General features: G+C 52.4%; 1 protein-coding gene across 1 annotated transcript in view; it reads right to left on the bottom strand.

Moving 5' to 3' along the window:
- Nucleotides 1-17846, bottom strand: part of LOC141247743 (Fanconi anemia group D2 protein-like) — a gene marked incomplete at its 3' end in the record, with an annotated part of 83742 nt that extends 65896 nt beyond the window's left edge. Inside the window, exons 1-2 of the mRNA XM_073669259.1 lie at nucleotides 17680-17846; nucleotides 17542-17609 (exon numbers count right to left, since the gene is read on the bottom strand). Of these exons, the coding sequence (XP_073525360.1) occupies nucleotides 17542-17609; nucleotides 17680-17815 (204 nt within the window). The remainder of the gene's footprint in view (nucleotides 1-17541; nucleotides 17610-17679) is intronic.
- Between the last annotated feature and the right edge of the window lie 460 nt (nucleotides 17847-18306).

Raw genomic sequence — 18306 nt, 5'->3', positions numbered from 1 at the left:
AAGACCTCACTGTGCTGCCACTGTACCCCAACACTGTTACTGATCCGCAATACTGGAGAGGAAGGGGACACCCCATCAGAGACAGTTAACCCTGCCAAGACCTCACTGTGCTGCCACTGTACCCCAACACTGTTACTGATCCACAATACTGGGGGGGGAAGAGGACACCCCATCAGAGACAGTTAACCCTGCCAAGACCTCACTGTGCTGCCACTGTACCCCAACACTGTTACTGATCCGCAATACTGGGGAGAAGAGGACACCCCATCAGAGACAGTTAACCCTGCCAAGACCTCACTGTGCTGCCACTGTACCCCAACACTTACTGATCCGCAATACTGGGGGGGAAGATGACACCCCAGAGACAGTTAACCCTGCCAAGACCTCACTGTGCTGCCACTGTACCCCAACACTGTTACTGAACCGCAATACTGGAGGGGAAGAGGACACCCCATCAGAGACCGTTAACCCTGCCAAGACCTCACTGTGCTGCCACTGTACCCCAACACTGTTACTGATCCACAATACTGGGGGAAGAGGACACCCCATCAGAGACAGTTAACCCTGCCAAGACCTCACTGTGCTGCCACTGTACCCCAACACTGTTACTGATCCGCAATACTGGGGGGGGGGGGGGGGACGACACCCCATCAGAGACAGTTAACCCTGCCAAGACCTCACTGTGCTGCCACTGTACCACAACACTGTTACTGATCCGCAATACTGGGGGGGAGAGGACACCAAATCAGAGACAGTTAACCCTGCCAAGACCTCACTGTGCTGCCACTGTACCCCAACACTGTTACTGATCCGCAATACTGGGGGGGGAGAGGACACCCCATCAGAGACAGTTAACCCTGCCAAGACCTCACTGTGCTGCCACTGTACCCCAACACTGTTACTGATCCGCAATACTGGGGGGAAGAGGACACCCCATCAGAGACAGTTAACCCTGCCAAGACCTCACTGTGCAGCCACTGTACCCCAACACTGTTACTGATCCGCAATACTGGGGGGAAGAGGACACCCCATCAGAGACAGTTAACCCTGCCAAGACCTCACTGTGCTGCCACTGTACCCCAACACTGTTGCTGATCCGCAATACTGGAGGGGAAGAGGACACCCCAGAGACAGTTAACCCTGCCAAGACCTCACTTTGCTGCCACCGTACCCCAACACTTTTACTGATCCGCAATACTGGGGGGGGGGGGGGGGGGGGGGGGGAAGAGGACACCCCAGAGACAGTTAACCCTGCCAAGACCTCACTGTGCAGCCACTGTACCCCAACACTGTTACTGGTCCGCAATACTGGGGAGGGGGGGGGGAGATGACACCCCATCAGAGACAGTTAACCCTGCCAAGACCTCACTGTGCAGCCACTGTACCCCAACACTGTTACTGATCCGCAATACTGGGGAGGGGGGGGGGGGAGATGACACCCCATCAGAGACAGTTAACCCTGTCAAGGCCTCACTGTGCAGCCACTGTACCCCAACACTGTTACTGATCAGCATTACTGGGGGAAGAGGACACCCCATCATAGACAGTTAACCCTGCCAAGACCTCACTGTGCTGCCACTGTACCCCAACACTGTTACTGTTCCGCAATACTGGGGGGGAAGAGGACACCCCATCAGAGACAGTTAACCCTGCCAAGACCTCACTGTGCAGCCACTGTACCCCAACACTGTTACTGATCCGCAATACTGGAGGAAGAGGACACCCCATCAGAGACAGTTAACCCTGCCAAGACCTCACTGTGCAGCCACTGTACCCCAACACTGTTACTGATCCGCAATACTGGAGGGGAAGAGGACACCCCATCAGAGACCGTTAACCCTGCCAAGACCTCACTGTGCTGCCACTGTACCCCAACACTGTTACTGATCCGCAATACTGGGGAGGGGGGGGGGATGACACCCCATCAGAGACAGTTAACCCTGCCAAGACCTCACTGTGCTGCCACTGTACCCCAACACTGTTACTGATCCGCAATACTGGGGGGGAGAGGACACCCCATCAGAGACAGTTAACCCTGCCAAGACCTCACTGTGCTGCCACTGTACCCCAACACTGTTACTGATCCGCAATACTGGGGAGAAGAGGACACCCCATCAGAGACAGTTAACCCTGCCAAGACCTCACTGTGCTGCCACTGTACCCCAACACTGTTACTGATCCGCAATACTGGGGGGAAGAGGACACCCCATCAGATACAGTTAACCCTGCCAAGACCTCACTGTGCAGCCACTGTACCCCAACACTGTTACTGATCCGCAATACTGGAGGGGAAGAGGACACCCCATCAGAGACAGTTAACCCTGCCAAGACCTCACTGTGCTGCCACTGTACCCCAACACTGTTACTGATCCACAATACTGGAGGGGAAGAGGACACCCCAGAGACAGTTAACCCTGCCAAGACCTCACTGTGCTGCCACTGTACCCCAACACTGTTACTGATCCGCAATACTGGGAAGGGGTGGAGATGACACCCCATCAGAGACAGTTAACCCTGTCAAGACCTCACTGTGCAGCCACTGTACCCCAACACTGTTACTGATCCGCAATACTGGGGAGAAGAGGACACCCCATCAGAGACAGTTAGCCCTGTCAAGACCTCACTGTGCAGCCACTGTACCCCAACACTGTTACTGATCAGCATTACTGGGGGGAGAGGACACCCCATCAGAGACAGTTAACCCTGCCAAGACCTCACTGTGCTGCCACTGTACCCCAACACTGTTACTGATCCGCAATACTGGGGGGGGGGGAGGGGGGGGGGACACCCCAGAGACAGTTAACCCTGCCAAGACCTCACTGTGCTGCCACTGTACCCCAACACTGTTACTGATCCGCAATACTGGAGGGGAAGAGGACACCCCATCAGAAACAGTTAACCCTGCCAAGACCTCACTGTGCAACCACTGTACCCCAACACTGTTACTGATCCGCAATACTGGAGGGGAAGAGGACACCCCATCAGAGACCGTTAACCCTGTCAAGACCTCACTGTGCAGCCACTGTACCCCAACACTGTTACTGATCAGCATTACTGGGGGGAGAGGACACCCCAGAGACAGTTAACCCTGCCAAGACCTCACTGTGCTGCCACTGTACCCCAACACTGTTACTGATCCGCAATACTGGGGGGAAGAGGACACCCCAGAGACAGTTAACCCTGCCAAGACCTCACTGTGCTGCCACTGTACCCCAACACTGTTACTGATCCGCAATACTGGAGGGGAAGAGGACACCCCATCAGAGACAGTTAACCCTGCCAAGACCTCACTGTGCTGCCACTGTACCCCAACACTGTTACTGATCCGCAATACTGGAGGGGAAGAGGACACCCCATCAGAGACAGTTAACCCTGTCAAGACCTCACTGTGCTGCCACTGTACCCCAACACTGTTACTGATCCGCAATACTGGGGGGAAAGAGGACACCCCAGAGACAGTTAACCCTGCCAAGACCTCACTGTGCTGCTACTGTACCCCAACACTGTTACTGATCCGCAATACTGGGGGGAAAGAGGACACCCCAGAGACAGTTAACCCTGCCAAGACCTCACTGTGCTGCCACTGTACCCCAACACTGTTACTGATCCGCAATACTGGAGGGGAAGAGGACACCCCATCAGAGACAGTTAACCCTGCCAAGACCTCACTGTGCTGCCACTGTACCCCAACACTGTTACTGATCCACAATACTGGGGGGGAAGAGGACACCCCATCAGAGACAGTTAACCCTGCCAAGACCTCACTGTGCTGCCACTGTACCCCAACACTGTTAATGATCCGCAATACTGGGGGGGGAAGATGACACCCCAGAGACAGTTAACCCTGCCAAGACCTCACTGTGCTGCCACTGTACCCCAACATTGTTACTGATCCGCAATACTGGGGGGAAGAGGACACCCCAGAGACAGTTAACCATGCCAAGACCTCACTGTGCTGCCACTGTACCCCAACACTGTTACTGATCCGCAATACTGGGGGAAGAGGACACCCCATCAGAGACAGTTAACCCTGCCAAGACCTCACTGTGCTGCCACTGTACCCCAACACTGTTACTGATCCGCAATACTGGGGGGGGGGGGGGGGGGGACACCCCATCAGAGACAGTTAACCCTGCCAAAACCTCACTGTGCTGCCAATGTACCCCAACACTGTTACTGATCCGCAATACTGGGGGGAAGAGGACACCCCATCAGAGACAGTTAACCCTGCCAAGACCTCACTGTGCTGCCACTGTACCCCAACACTGTTACTGATCCGCAATACTGGGGGGGAAGAGGACACCCCAGAGACAGTTAACCCTGCCAAGACCTCACTGTGCTGCCACTGTACCCCAACACTGTTACTGATCCGCAATACTGGGGGGGAGAGGACACCCCATCAGAGACAGTTAACCCTGCCAAGACCTCACTGTGCTGCCACTGTACCCCAACACTGTTACTGATCCGCAATACTGGGGGGAAGAGGACACCCCATCAGAGACAGTTAACCCTGCCAAGACCTCACTGTGCAGCCACTGTACCCCAACACTGTTACTGATCAGCAACACTGGAGGGAAGAGGACACCCCAGAGACAGTTAACCCTGCCAAGACCTCAATGTGCTGCCACTGTACCCCAACACTGTTACTGATCCGCAATACTGGAGGGGAAGAGGACACCCCTTAAGAGACAGTTAACCCTGCCAAGACCTCACTGTGCTGCCACCGTACCCCAACACTTTTACTGATCCGCAATACTGGGGGGGGGGGGAAGAGGACACCCCAGAGACAGTTAACCCTGCCAAGACCTCACTGTGCTGCCACTGTACCCCAACACTGTTACTGATCAGCATTACTGGGGGAAGAGGACACCCCATCATAGACAGTTAACCCTGCCAAGACCTCACTGTGCTGCCACTGTACCCCAACACTGTTACTGATACGCAATACTGGGGGGGAAGAGGACACCCCATCAGAGACAGTTTACCCTGTCAAGACCTCACTGTGCTGCCACTGTACCCCAACACTGTTACTGATCCGCAATACTGGGAAGGGGGGGAGATGACACCCCATCAGAGACAGTTAACCCTGCCAAGACCTCACTGTGCAACCACTGTACCCCAACACTGTTACTGATCCGCAATACTGGGGAGAAGAGGACACCCCATCAGAGACAGTTAACCCTGCCAAGACCTCACTGTGCTGCCACTGTACCCCAACACTGTTACTGATCCGCAATACTGGGGGGGGAAGAGGACACCCCATCAGAGACAGTTAACCCTGCCAAGACCTCACTGTGCTGACACTGTACCCCAACACTGTTACTGATCCGCAATACTGGGGGGGGGGGGAAGAGGACACCCCAGAGACAATTAACCCTGCCAAGACCTCACTGTGCTGCCACTGTACCCCAACACTGTAACTGATCCGCAATACTGGGGGGAAGAGGACACCCCATCAGATACAGTTAACCCTGCCAAGACCTCACTGTGCAGCCACTGTACCCCAACACTGTTACTGATCCGCAATACTGGGAAGGGGGGGGGGGGGGATGACACCCCATCAGAGACAGTTAACCCTGCCAAGACCTCACTGTGCAACCACTGTACCCCAACACTGTTACTGATCCGCAATACTGGGGAGAAGAGGACACCCCATCAGAGACAGTTAACCCTGCCAAGACCTCACTGTGCTGCCACTGTACCCCAACACTGTTACTGATCCGCAATACTGGAGGGAAGAGGACACCCCAGAGACAGTTTACCCTGCCAAGACCTCACTGTGCTGCCACTGTACCCCAACACTGTTACTGATCCGCAATACTGGAGGGAAGAGGACACCCCAGAGACAGTTTACCCTGCCAAGACCTCACTGTGCAGCCACTGTACCCCAACACTGTTACTGATCCGCAATACTGGGAAGGGGGGGAGATGACACCCCATCAGAGACAGTTAACCCTGCCAAGACCTCACTGTGCAACCACTGTACCCCAACACTGTTACTGATCCGCAATACTGGGGAGAAGAGGACACCCCATCAGAGACAGTTAACCCTGCCAAGACCTCACTGTGCTGCCACTGTACCACAACACTGTTACTGATCCGCAATACTGGAGGGGAAGAGGACACCCCAGAGACAGTTAACCCTGTCAAGACCTCACTGTGCAGCCACTGTACCCCAACACTGTTACTGATCCGCAATACTGGGAGGAAGAGGACACCCCATCAGAGACAGTTAACCCTGCCAAGACCTCACTGTGCTGCCACCGTACCCCAACACTGTTACTGATCCGCAATACTGGGAGGGAGAGGACACCCCATCAGATACAGTTAACCCTGCCAAGACCTCACTGTGCTGCCACTGTACCACAACACTGTTACTGATCCGCAATACTGGAGGGGAAGAGGACACCCCAGAGACAGTTAACCCTGTCAAGACCTCACTGTGCTGCCACTGTACCCCAACACTGTTACTGATCCGCAATACTGGGGGGAAGAGGACACCCCATCAGAGACAGTTAACCCTGCCAAGACCTCACTGTGCTGCCACCGTACCCCAACACTGTTACTGATCCGCAATACTGGGGGGGAGAGGACACCCCATCAGAGACAGTTAACCCTGCCAAGACCTCACTGTGCTGCCACTGTACCCCAACACTGTTACTGATCCGCAATACTGGGGGGAAGAGGACACCCCAGAGACAGTTACCCCTGCCAAGACCTCACTGTGCTGCCACTGTACCCCAACACTGTTACTGATCCGCAATACTGGGGGGAAGAGGACACCCCAGAGACAGTTAACCCTGCCAAGACCTCACTGTGCTGCCACTGTACCCCAACTCTGTTACTGATCCGCAATACTGGGGGGAAGAGGACACCCCAGAGACAGTTAACCCTGCCAAGACCTCACTGTGCTGCCACTGTACCCCAACACTGTTACTGATCCGCAATACTGGGGGGAAGAGGACACCCCAGAGACAGTTAACCCTGCCAAGACCTCACTGTGCTGCCACTGTACCCCAACACTGTTACTGATCCGCAATACTGGAGGGAAGAGGACACCCCATCAGAGACAGTTAACCCTGCCAAGACCTCACTGTGCTGCCACTGTACCCCAACACTGTTACTGATCCGCAATACTGGAGGGAAGAGGACACCCCATCAGAGACAGTTAACCCTGCCAAGACCTCACTGTGCTGCCACTGTACCCCAACACTGTTACTGATCCGCAATACTGGAGGGAAGAGGACACCCCATCAGAGACAGTTAACCCTGCCAAGACCTCACTGTGCTGCCACTGTACCCCAACACTGTTACTGATCCGCAATACTGGAGGGGAAGAGGACACCCCATCAGAGACAGTTAACCCTGCCAAGACCTCACTGTGCAACCACTGTACCCCAACACTGTTACTGATCCGCAATACTGGAGGGGAAGAGGACACCCCATCAGAGACAGTTAACCCTGCCAAGACCTCACTGTGCTGCCACTGTACCCCAACACTGTTACTGATCCGCAATACTGGAGGGAAGAGGACACCCCATCAGAGACAGTTAACCCTGCCAAGACCTCACTGTGCTGCCACTGTACCCCAACACTGTTACTGATCCGCAATACTGGAGGGAAGAGGACACCCCATCAGAGACAGTTAACCCTGCCAAGACCTCACTGTGCTGCTGTCAGGGTAAAAAAGAATATATATTTTCTCTACTTTTATACGTTTTGCTTATGTACTAACCACCATTTTGTGTCTTATAACAATAAGCTTTCCTTGCTACGTGTTACTCAGATCGAAACTTATGCTAAGATGGCGCCGGTATCAGCCAGCACCTGTTTCAGAGAAATGAAACCGAATCATCAACTGACGGTTGTCTGCCCAGAGACTGAGTTAAGGAGACGTGGACCAATCAGGAGTGGCCGGATACTAGACATTTATGGCTTACCCCGCCCCGAACAATCCATTTATGGCTTACCCCGCCCCGAACAACCCCTTTCCCCTCCCCATTATGTAGTGTATTTAGGTTTGTGCATGCGGAAATAAAGACAGAACATTGCTGAGATCGTGGCTTGCCAGTAGTCTTCTGAGCATGCTCTGAGTTTGAACCAGCTTGTTGTCTGACTCATTCTTTGAATGGTTGACCCATGCTCATAGCCTTAATTTGGAGTGACTGGAGGACGAGTGGAATGTCGCTACGACCCCGACAAATGGCGCCCAACGTGGGGCGAGGCTAGCGGTACGCCGCCCTCCCGGACCCATATTGCTGACTTCCCTGGTGGTGACCGCGGCGGCTGAATTTGAGGCCTGATCAACCTCCATCGAACACGGTAAGTCGAGATGTATTTTATATGTCTCACTTGCCTGTGTGTCAGCCGCAGCGGTTCCTGTGGGATTATCAGTTTGGATCTGGGTGGGTGACCGGTCGAGTGGTGAGACCTCAGGCGTCCCGCGCCACGTCCCGTACCAGTGTCGGGGTAAAAGAGAATATATATTTTTTGTAACTTTTATACTTTTGTAACTTTTATACGCTTTTTTGCTAATGTACTAACCACCATTTTGTGTCTTATAACAATAAGCTTTCCTTGCTACGTATTACTTAAATCGAAACTTAAACTAAGACAGTTCCAGTGTTGCCAAGACTTATTTCAGAGAAACGAAACAAGATTATAAGCTGACGGCTGCAATATCTGCCCAGAGACTGAGATAAGGAGATGTGGACCAATCAGGAGTGGCCAGACACTGGACTTTCATGGCTTACCCCGCCCCGGACAACCCCTTTCCCCTCCCCATTATGTAGTGTATTTAAGTTTGTGCATGCGGAAATAAACACAGAACATTGCTGAGAACGTTGTCTGTAGTAGTCTTTTGAGCGTGCTCTGAGTTTGAACCAGCTTGTTGTCCGACTCATTCTTTGAATGGTTGGCCCATGCTCATAGCCTTAATTTGGAGTGACTGGAGGACGAGTGGAATGTCATCACGACCCTCACACCAGCAACTGTGAGACCGAGTGATGTCGCATGCCTGCGCGTGCTCGTGTGCACACCACCTCCTCCTCCCCCGGTCACTGTACTTTTCTTAGATAGCTGCCTCCCGTGACTGATAGTCGATTCCAAGCCATCCCTAGATTGTAGTGTAAGGAAGAAAGAATCTGTGATGAATTGAGGAGTGCTCTTCGTCTACCACACAGACTGCTGTAAAGTCAAGGTTAGGAAAGGAGATAGATAGAGAGACGCCTCAATCTATCTCATCAGTGTATTGAGGTGTGCTCTACACTGACGGGTGGTGACCTGTAATCAGGGTGCCGTGGTGAGTCGCACTGTAAAGTCGCCATTCAAGGTTAGGGAAGGGGATAGATTGAGGTGTCTCTATCTCACCAGTGTATTGAGGTGTGCTCTACACTGAAGGTTAGGGAAGGGGATAGATTGAGGTGTCGCTCTATCTCACCAGTGTATTGAGGTGTGCTCTACACTGCCCGGTGGCGACCTGTGGACTGCATCAGTGATCCGAGTCGCGACAGATCATTGCATTCTATAAGAAAATGTTGCGTATGTTTAAATCTGAAAGACCTGGCAAGTTGCCGGATGGTGCTGTGGGAGTTATCCAGCTACTAGAGTCACGGGAAAGCAAGGAGGCTGTTAAGAATGTTAGGAATCTGTATTAAATGATAAGACTACCCAGTACGGGCAGACTTCAGCCTTCAGTGTAGAAGGAATGCGTTGTACAAAATAAGGCAAGTTGAGTGATGAAGGACACCTGCACCAGGCTCAGACACATCTTAGAGTAGATGGTGCAGGGGGGAACAGAGAATGCCGAGCCTTTGTTCAGATACATGAAAGCTGCAGAATGTGATTTGTTATGTGACCCTAAATTGGCCGTAACCCCGTTGATGCCTGTCACTACACCGAGCCCTCAGCCACCACCCTATAATGGCGCCGACGCTAAATCATCGGAAGGATGGACGTGTCGTATGTGCTGACAGCAGAACCCGCCCTGGGCGAAGTTCTGCTGTGTCTGTGGGGGGGGCCGCCCATGGCACGATGCCCAGCCTGCCCCCAAGAACAATCCCACCCCCACTCCAACTCCTCCCTCCAACGGCCCTCTTACTACACCTTTCCCTGCCCCCAAGAACAATCCCACTCCCACTCCTACTCCTCCCTCCAACGGCCATCTTGCTACACCTTGTACTTGTTGTGGGAGGCCCGGGAAACCCCAATCCGGCCTATATCCACTACTAGATCCGTCCGGTGCTTATTACCAGCCGCCAGCACGGGTGGAAAAGCCCGCAGTCCCAGAGCACCCATCTGAAACTAATGCGATACCCTCTGCTCCAGTCCACGATGCTGAGGCGCTCCCTCTGTTCCCCATGGGGGTCGCCCATAACCCTGGGGATATCCTCCTCAACTCCCCAGAATTTCAGGCCAGACTGCTCTCCCTCCGCCAACATACTGTTACTCAAGACGATACGGAGCCAGATGAGGGATGGGCTCAAGATACTCCAGCGTCCCCCCCCCTTTACCCCATACGTCTCCTATGGCATCCTCCACCCCACATTCATGACCCATACTCCGGCCCTTGCTCCAAGCAACTGCTGAAAGAGCACCACCCCCCAGCCCCTCAGAAGTCTGGGACCCCTGCCACTCCCGGAACCTAGTAGACCCATCAGGACGCCCCGTCACTCTGTCAATAGGCTATGGTGACATCCTTACACATCGGGTGGGGGCCATAATCAACCCTGCAAACACCCGTATGAGCCATGCTGGAGGATTGGCTCGTAAAATTGCCCTTGCTGCTGGTTCCACTCTGGCTGCAGAATGCCAGGCTCACTTAGCCGAAAACGGAGAGCTTTCAAAAGGCCATGGATTCCACAAAAGCAGGATCCCTTAGTACGTATGAATCCGGCCTAGAATACATGAAACAGTTAAAAGCCTGGGCTCAGGATCGCTTGTCAGATCAAGCTGGGTCTGTACAAGATGTTCAACAAGACCCTGATGAATCTGTGGAAAGATATGCTGCAAGACTCAGCATGCATTTTGAGGATCTCGGATACAGTCCTCACGTCAAGACGCAGGCCGCCCTGTTGGTTCAGGCCCTAGTAGATGGCCTACAAGACGCTCTCAGAGATGAGGTTCTGAGGGTACGCCCCGAGATCCGTTCTTCTTCTTTTAACGACGCGGTGGACATTGTCAAAGCTTTCCAAAAAGCCATGCTAAAAAAATGGAAAAGGATACTAAGCCAAAGAAGAAAGCCGCTCCTGCCATGGTATATCAAGCTCAAGAAAGCTACCCACCCCCCGGAAACCAACATGGAACAGGTGATGATACTCCTCCCACATATAGAAAACAAGACAGAAGAAATGACAAGGGGCCACCTAGAGACAAGAGACAATCTCGTGATTCTGAAGGACGCATACTGTGTTGGGAATGTGGTAGCCCTAATCACCTTCTCAGAGACTGTCCAACCCTGCCACTTTGCTTCCACCTTCTAGGGGGGGAAGACGAACAGGGTGGAGGTCCATTGGTGGAACCTCATGATTGAATAAAAATTTTGCAGGAAGAGACTTCTGCTCCAGAGAATATGGTGGCACATCCGCTCGCACACCCTGCCTTGCACCTATGGACTGATGGATCCCGTTTCGCAGACCCTCAAGGGAAGTTCCACACGGGATATGCTGTCACAACAGACCTAACAGTCCTCAAGGCTGAAGCTCTACCACCATACATGTCTGCACAAGAAGCTGAACTTGTAGCTCTCACAGAAGCCTGCCACCTGGAACAACGGCAAACATATATACCGATTCTAGGTATGGACATGGAATTTGCAATGATTTTGGACTCTTGTGGAAGTCTAGAGGATTCATCACAGCTGCAGGTACACCAGTGAAACATGCCTCATGGATTAAGGCCCTAATGAAGGCCCTGGAACTACCCATTCAGGTTGCTGTTATCAAGGTCAAGGCTCATGGAAGACTAGATTCCAGGGAAGCCAGGGGCAACCACCTAGCTGACCAAGCAGCCAAGACTTCAGCAGTGGAGAATGTGTCATCAAAGTGGCAGGAAAAGGAAGAAGAGATGGGGGAGACCCTGCAAACCGTAGCTGTGGTGCTCACTAGAGCAAGGGCCAAAGAACAGCCGGCGGAAGACCATACAAGTCCAGCGGAGACACGAGTGGAATCCAGGGGGGTCAGGATGCCTGAAGAAAAATTGTGTGAGGAACAAAGGAAGACCCCCACTGAAGAAGTCAAGAAATGGAAAGCGGCAGGAGCCGTGCTGGCAGGTCGCAAAGATTTAAAGGTCGACTCAGCTCTTTATCAAGTGGACGGAAAACCTTGCTTGCCCAGGCGCATGTACTCAGCCGTGGCAGCATGGGCTCACGGGCCTACACACAGAGGAAAGAATCAAGCCTTGGCATGTATCAAGAAACTGTACTTTGCACCCGGAATCTCTTCCACTGTGACTGCATACTCAAAATCCTGCTCTGTCTGCGCTACCTGCAACCCAACGTGTGCGGCACGGGTCCCTCTCCAACACCTGGCTAAACCAGACTACCCTTGGCAGAGAATACAAGTCGACCATATCCAAATGCCTAAAGCAGGAAAATATGACTACGTTTTGGTAGCCGTGGATATGTTCTCAGCCTGGCCCGAGGCCTACCCGGTTGTCAACATGACTGCTAAAGTCACAGCCAAGAAACTGATCACCGAAATTGCCTGCAGATTTGGAGTTCCCCAAGTCATAGAATCGGATCAAGGACCAGCTTTCACAGCAAATATCTACAAAGAACTTTGGAACATGTTGGGAACAGATTTGGGCCTCCACACTCCATACCATCCTGCCAGTTCAGGCAAAGTGGAGAGAATGAATTCCACACTCAAGACCCAGCTCTTGAAAATGACCCAAGATCATCCCCTCCCCTGGCCCGACCTACTCCCTATAGTATTGTATCATATCAGACACACCCCACAAGCTAAACATGGGCTAACTCCCTATGAAATTTTGTTTGGGACCCCACCTAAAATAGGAGAAATTAGGCCCCAAGAGTTGTCTGAAACACATGATAGAGTGGTAAAATTTGTGATTGCTCTGTCTAAAGAATTGACTAACACCCGCTCTACAGTGTCTGCTTCTCTCCCAGAATCTACAGGTGATGCAGTACATGATTTCACCCCAGGCGACCTGGTGTACGTAAAGAAGTTTGTCCGGAAAGACTGTCTCCAAACCAGATTTGAGGGCCCCTACACTGTGATCCTGACTACTCCTACAGCTCTGAAGCTTGAGGGCAAGAGCACCTGGATTCACGCCTCCCACTGCAAGAGAGACAAAGCGAGCCTATAAAAGATGACTACCTTCTTCTATATCCTTTTCATATGCTTACTGTCTGTCCCAGGGTGGACAGCTACCACATTCTGGGTAGATACTCACGCAAAAATCCAGACGTATCGATTTGATTACGGTGACATAGTGGATTGTGCAGGAATGACATGGTATGCTGCATAGTCCCCTCATACAGGAAAGCTATAAACAATGCTGTTCCAACCCCCCATGACAGAGTCTAATTCAGAGATCTAGTTTAGGGTCAGTTGGGAGAACTCCATGTGTCATTTAGGGTAGGGCTCAATTGTTTGGGGGCGTCCCATAAGGGGGCAGCTTCTAAGATGATTGGGTGAAGAAATCCACCTCCCCTCTCCCCACACATGGACAGTCTCAAAGGCCCCGAAGCAAGGGAAAGCTTAGTGTTTAGGGGGGAATGTCAGGGTAAGAAAGAATATATATTTCTCTACTTTTATACGCTTTGCTTATGTACTAACCACCATTTTGTGTCTTATAACAATAAGCTTTCCTTGCTACGTGTTACTTAGATCGAAACTTATGCTAAGATGGCGCCGGTATAAGCCAGCACCTGTTTCAGAGAAATGAAACCGGATCATCAACTGACGGTTGTCTGCCCAGAGACTGAGTTAAGGAGACATGGACCAATCAGGAGTGGCCGGATACTAGACATTTATGGCTTACCCCGCCCCGAACAATCCATTTATGGCTTACCCCGCCCCGAACAACCCCTTTCCCCTCCCCATTATGTAGTGTATTTAGGTTTGTGCATGCGGAAATAAAGACAGAACATTGCTGAGATCGTGGCTTGCCAGTAGTCTTCTGAGCATGCTCTGAGTTTGAACCAGCTTGTTGTCGGACTCATTCTTTGAATGGTTTACCCATGCTCATAGCCTTAATTTGGAGTGACTGGAGGACGAGTGGAATGTCGCTACGACCCCGACACTGCCACTGTACCCCAACACTGTTACTGATCCGCAATACTGGGGTGGGGAAGAGGACACCCCATGAGAGACAGTTAACCCTGCCAAGACCTCACTGTGCTGCCACTGTACCCCAACACTGTTACTGATCCGCAATACTGGGGGGAAGAGGACACCCCAGAGACAGTTAACCCTGCCAAGACCTCACTGTGCAGCCACTGTACCCCAACACTGTTACTGATCCGCAATACTGGGGGGGGGAAGAGGACACCCCAGAGACAGTTAACCCTGCCAAGACCTCACTGTGCAGCCACTGTACCCCAACACTGTTACTGATCCGCAATACTGGGGGGGGAAGACGACACCCCATCAGAGACAGTTAACCCTGCCAAGACCTCACTGTGCTGCCACTGTACCCCAACACTGTTACTGATCCGCAATACTGGGAGGGGGGAAGAGGACACCCCATCAGAGACAGTTAACCCTGCCAAGACCTCACTGTGCTGCCACTGCCACTGTACCCCAACACTGTTACTGATCCGCAATACTGGGGGAAGAGGACACCCCATCAGAGACAGTTAACCCTGCCAAGACCTCACTGTGCTGCCACTGTACCCCAACACTGTTACTGATCCGCAACACTAGGGGATGAGAATCCCTCAGCCGAGACTCTAGTTAACCCCTAATTACCTGCACAATGAGAGAAGAGATGATGAAGTTAGAATCCGTGCCAATAAGTACATCAGGAAGCGAAATACATAAGGTTGTTATAAAAACCCTGTGACCGCAGCATTGATAGTTGTACAGTTGTGTCAGTGACGACAGGTCGGGCACCCGACATGCTGGGAAAAGAAGTGGGATCTGCAAAATGGTTTGTGGAAGCTACATCCACTTGTGTATTTTCATTGTATTATCCATCGGGAGGTGCCATGTGCCAGGGCAGGATTCATACCATTAAACCACCTGATGTCAGCTGTAACATTAGTGAAGTTAATAGCTGCTCGACCCCTCACAAGCGAGAACTTCCTGCACTGTTACCAGAAGTTGATTCCACCTACAGTGGACGGCTGATGTTCAATAATGAGAGACAGCCGAGGAAAAGTTCTTCAGCGGTTTGTGGAGAGCTTTGTAGAAATAAAGGTATTTCTTGAGGATAAGGATCTGGTAAACTTTCCTCAGCTCAAAGATCAGAAGTCGGTCAACACTGATGTTTTTTTACAGATCTCGATGTTTAGGTTTTGTCTTGACGTGATGTTTGGATACGAAATGTAAAAACTAAAACTTATCAGCATTTTCCTGGAGTAACAGAGGATTTAGAGAAGGCCAGATCAACAATATCAGGAACGGACAATGCAAATAATGAAGTGTCCGTATGTACTAGTCTACAGTCATCTGGAATTAAATGCTTTCCAATGGATGCAAATTGATGATTTGGAGATCATCCTGCAGAATTTCAAGACAACATCTGAGCTCCAGTGTTTGTCGACTTGAGGTCAAAGCTTGAGAATCTGCAGAGGAACGGCTTGGAGGATGAAGAGGAGAGCCACTACCAACAGGAAACATGGAGTGCTTGGATTAAATAATATTAAAACCAATTAAAGGAACCGACAGACAGATGACGTTAGTGTCATTACAGCTACACATCACAAAATTATAGATTTTTCTAGAAGTGACACCACTCGAGTTATGCTCGGGTGGGGTCACGAATTTTGACCCACCGAGATGAAAAGGTTGGCCATCACTGGTGTAGATCATCGACCCATAGGTGCCTGGCTGAGGCTACTGAGCTAGTAGCCAGGTTTGCCCTTGTTCTAGCCGCTGAGGCTTCCCAAGTGCTCTTCAGCAAGTCGTCAGCCTTTCTGTCCATAGCTTCTCGAAGACTTGAGTCCTCAAACAGGATTGGTTTCTTCTTCTTCACAACCTTAGCTACCACAACATCAATCTTCAGGACCTCTTCCCAGGCCATTATATCCTCCGCTTCAAAGGGTAGTTGGATCCTAAAATCACAGGGTATAATTAGTCTTTTTTTCGGCATCTTCCCATTCTTGAATATTCATGGCTCGAATATGAAAAAAGCTATTCCTCTGAAACCTGCGGCCTCCGAACATTTCATCCTGGATGGAGAGGGATTTCTGTGACTCTTCAATCTTCATCTGATTCCTAACCGCCTATAGGAGCTCATCTGTATTCTTGGAGGAGAAATAATACTTCGCCCCTCTTCCGGGGGATCCGTAGCTATCTCCCCCTCTTCCAGATCAGACCGGGAGACGGCTCGTCCTCTTCAGAACTCAATTCCATCTCTTAGAACGGGAGCCAGATGGAGGTGTCTGCGGGGGGACGAGGGGAACCTCCTGTCTGAACATGGACCTCACATCTGATAGAAAAAGAGGACTGTTCCTCCATAGTCCGCACACAATTGTCTCCCGTATGCCTCGGGTAACTCAACACTGCAGATTGGTTAGGCTTTGCTGAGGCCTTTCTGGACTCCCTCTTAGCTGCTGAGACTGGTGCAGTAGATGCTCCATACAGAGTAGGGTACACTAAACATATAGGTCTCAAGGGATAATAACCCCCTTTAAACAACTCACCAGGGTCTGCTCTGATGGGGCATCTGAATGGCCCCCAATGACACCGGTAGTGAATTTACATTACTTTGTCTTCATGAGGCAGACCCGATTCCGCAGTGTTCTCCCCCGTGGACGGCACGCTGTGCTGGGATCATCCAGAAGTGCGAAGCAAACCCCGCTCCCGCACTTTGATGAAGTCACCGCTGTAGAGGCAGTGCGCGGCCGGAATGCCGGAGCCGAGAGCGCCCCCACAGGAGGGAAGCGGCTCGGAGACCAGGAGCCTCCTATGCTCGACTGCTTCTGGCTGAGGGACCACTGAGAGGTGTCGGCCGCGGACCACTTGACGACAGGGGGAAGGAGAGGAAGAACCCTCTGATCCTGAATCCAAAAGATAATCTTCACATAATGCCCGTCTGTCCTCAGAGAAACAAGAAAAACACTAAGGGGTGAAGGAGGCAGCAACCTTTTAACCGCTCCTGTGTTTCCTGTCCCAGTAAGGATAAGGACAACCTCAATGGAGGTGTCAGGCTGGACTCCTGGAAAACCCCTTTAAGGGCGGAGGGGCCTCTGCCCACAGGAGTAGAGCGGGTGGTCTCAAGCTACAAACTACAGGTGGCCACTCATTCATGTGTAAGAGACAAGGAAGTCATGGACGCCCCGCACTCACATCCCACACTCCAGCAGGCTACACACGTGCACACCATGGCGGCCAGTGTTCCCGCCGCTCTCACCTCTGGATAGCGCTCATGCTTCCGTATCATCTGCTGCAGAGTCTTCTGGAAAACTCTCTGATCTACAACTAAAGAGGAAAAAGTCAGTTCAGGACCAAGCAGTCTCAGCAGGTACAACCCCAGACATGGCCGCCGTACCCAAGAGGTTCTGCTGCTCCCCGCACTTCAGAGTGAGTCCGGAGGACTGCAGCAGCTGCAGGAAGATGCCGTCCCCGACCAGTGACGACTCCTGGGCTCTCCCGCGCTGCTTACTGCTCACACGTCGCTTTTTCATCTCTAAACACAAAGTCAGAACTCACAGACAAGAGGGCGACGCGAGGGGGAAGAGGGCGACGCGAGAGGGCCCGAGGAGAAGGCGAGGGGGAAGAGGGCGACGCGAGAGGGCCCGAAGAGAAGGCGAGGGGGAAGAGGGCGACGCGAGAGGGCCCGAAGAGAAGGCGAGGGGGAAGAGGGCGACGCGAGAGGGCCCGAAGAGAAGGCGAGGGGGAAGAGGGCGACGCGAGAGGGCCCGAAGAGAAGGCGAGGGGGAAGAGGGCGACGCGAGAGGGCCCGAAGAGAAGGCGAGGGGGAAGAGGGCGACGCGAGAGGGCCCGAAGAGAAGGCGAGGGGGAAGAGGGCGACGCGAGAGGGCCCGAAGAGAAGGCGAGGGGGAAGAGGGCGACGCGAGAGGGCCCGAAGAGAAGGCGAGGGGGAAGAGGGCGACGCGAGAGGGCCCGAAGAGAAGGCGAGGGGGAAGAGGGCGACGCGAGAGGGCCCGAAGAGAAG

Source organism: Phyllobates terribilis, unplaced genomic scaffold, assembly GCF_046119375.1.
Source record: "Phyllobates terribilis strain yellow unplaced genomic scaffold, ASM4611937v1 Scaffold_3233__1_contigs__length_85372, whole genome shotgun sequence".
NCBI classification, from domain to species: domain Eukaryota; kingdom Metazoa; phylum Chordata; class Amphibia; order Anura; family Dendrobatidae; genus Phyllobates; species Phyllobates terribilis.
The sequence above is the reverse complement of the archived record's forward strand: the minus strand, read 5'-3'. Positions and strand labels throughout refer to the sequence as shown.